This window comes from Phragmites australis, chromosome 8 (assembly GCF_958298935.1).
Source record: "Phragmites australis chromosome 8, lpPhrAust1.1, whole genome shotgun sequence".
Taxonomy (NCBI): domain Eukaryota; kingdom Viridiplantae; phylum Streptophyta; class Magnoliopsida; order Poales; family Poaceae; genus Phragmites; species Phragmites australis.
In genome coordinates this window covers 13,885,628-13,887,515 of record NC_084928.1, presented here as the reverse complement: position 1 = coordinate 13,887,515, position 1,888 = coordinate 13,885,628, and the positions used below count along the sequence as shown (strand labels likewise).

Sequence of the window (1,888 nt, the reverse complement as noted above, 5' to 3'; positions counted from 1 at the left end):
ACCATCTTTACTAGTATGTATGAGAAAAGTGGATGCTTACAGAAAGTTGTGAGACAGCTGTAGAGATGGACAAAATTGATCCCGGGAAAAATACACTCCTGGAAAGGTTGGATGGTGGAATTTTGACTAGTAACGTATAGAGGACTTACATTGGAAGAGTTCGCATGAGCGATATTGGTGTTTTATTGGCAACTTTGAGTGTTTACGTCTCTACCGGCCTTCGCTATTTGATCCTAATTTACTTAGCCTATTGGAGGCTTTTCACCATTGCATCGGTCAGGATTTGGATCCGAATCATTAGAAATTCTTTTGAAAAATGCTATGGGAATCCCCTTCCTAACACCACTTTTGTTGTCTCTTCTTGACCCATTTGAGATATTTGTTTGAACCCATATATTGATTACTTTTCATGTATCAGCAATACTTATACGAGTGCCATCATTAAGGTGAAATCAGCAGCCAGCAAGATGAATAGCATTAAACCATTGAGAAGAAGGTGGTCCTTGTTGATGACTACTTAACAGAAAAGGCTTCTTATATGTATGTCAGGTTGGGGATTCATGTTCAGTGAAACTGGGCTGAACTTTGGAAATTCCATGGATGAAATTATAGCTCCTTCCGAAAATTCTCAAAAAAAAAAGCAGAAAAAGATAAAGCATGTTTTACAGCCATGTAAATTTTTTAAAATCAAACTAGGATCCATTTTTCGGTACAAAAAGAAAACTTATTGAACAGTCCAAAATTGTGTTTTAGTCTTTCAACTTTTTTTCTGAATTTAAAAAATCACATATGATTTCCATACATTTGCAACATTTGTAGCACATTTTCACACGCTGTTTAGACAAGAATGTGGTCCCTACTTTTGCTTCTTGTGCAAAGAATTTTTTCCCCAAGTATATCTTTTTGAGAAATAATTTTACATATTTTACGATTTAGAAGTCGAGTTACTAATTAATATTGAAAACCAGTAAGCTGACAAGTCATTAGGATCCATGACAGAGAAATGTGTATCAATTAATCAAATGCATTCGATTGAAATGATTGACCCCATAATGTTTCACCAGTGAATGAAATGAGCAAAGCAAAGAAACACTTGGTCCCTCCTGACCAGACGAGCAATAAGGCACAGTCAAGCTTTCCTTCCTCTTGCAGTGCGTGTCCACCCTAATGGCTCACCACGACACGGCTCCAGCGGCTTAGTAGAAGAGGATGGCGGCAACAGCACCGGCAACGCAGGCAATGGTAGCACTGGTCCCCAGGGTAGCAGCACAAGAGTGCTCTGCATCAGCCGGTCCCTCAGTAGGTCTGTCGGCAGCAGGGGACACAGCGGAGGTGGATGGCTCAGGAGGGCTTGACGCCTCGTTGGCGGCAGACGGCGGCGTAGAGGTGGCCTCGGAGCTCTTGGTGGCTGGCGCGGCAGCCAGGCCAGACTTCCTAGACGCCGGGGCACTGGCAGCTTCAGGGGCCTTGGCGGGTGCAGCGTTCTTAGCATCCTCAGGTGCCTTGGCAAGAGTGGCAGCCTTGAATGCCTTGGGTGACTCCGCTGAGGCCTGGGCCACGCTGAGGGTAGTGACGACGAGGATGTAGAAGAGGATTGCAACCGTGGCCCGTGACATTTTGATTGGCTGGTTAGGGTGTCGGCGATGCCGCAGCTAGAAGGAAAGTGTGGGTTAGTCGAAGAAGGAGAGAGGGGTGCGTAGATTCATTTCTTGCTTTGTGGGGTGGGTTAGAGAGGAAGAGGAGGAAGAAGTTTTATAGGGGTTGTGTTGGTGGGAGTGAAGCGAACTCGAGGGGCTCGCGGGGAAACTTGTGGTGGAGATGGAGCATGAGCGTCGGTGGTTGCCCGGCTGTTGCGCGCCAAGTTTTTGAAACGGTTAGGAAGGTACTG

At 45.3% G+C, this 1,888-nt stretch overlaps 1 protein-coding gene across 1 annotated transcript; it reads right to left on the bottom strand.

The window, feature by feature from the left end:
- Window positions 1-1,196: 1,196 nt before the first annotated feature.
- On the bottom strand, window positions 1,197-1,616 carry LOC133926054 (classical arabinogalactan protein 11-like). Its single transcript, XM_062371787.1, has one exon. The coding sequence runs from the start codon at window positions 1,614-1,616 to the stop codon at window positions 1,197-1,199; it is 420 nt and encodes a 139-aa protein (XP_062227771.1).
- Window positions 1,617-1,888: the final 272 nt, after the last annotated feature.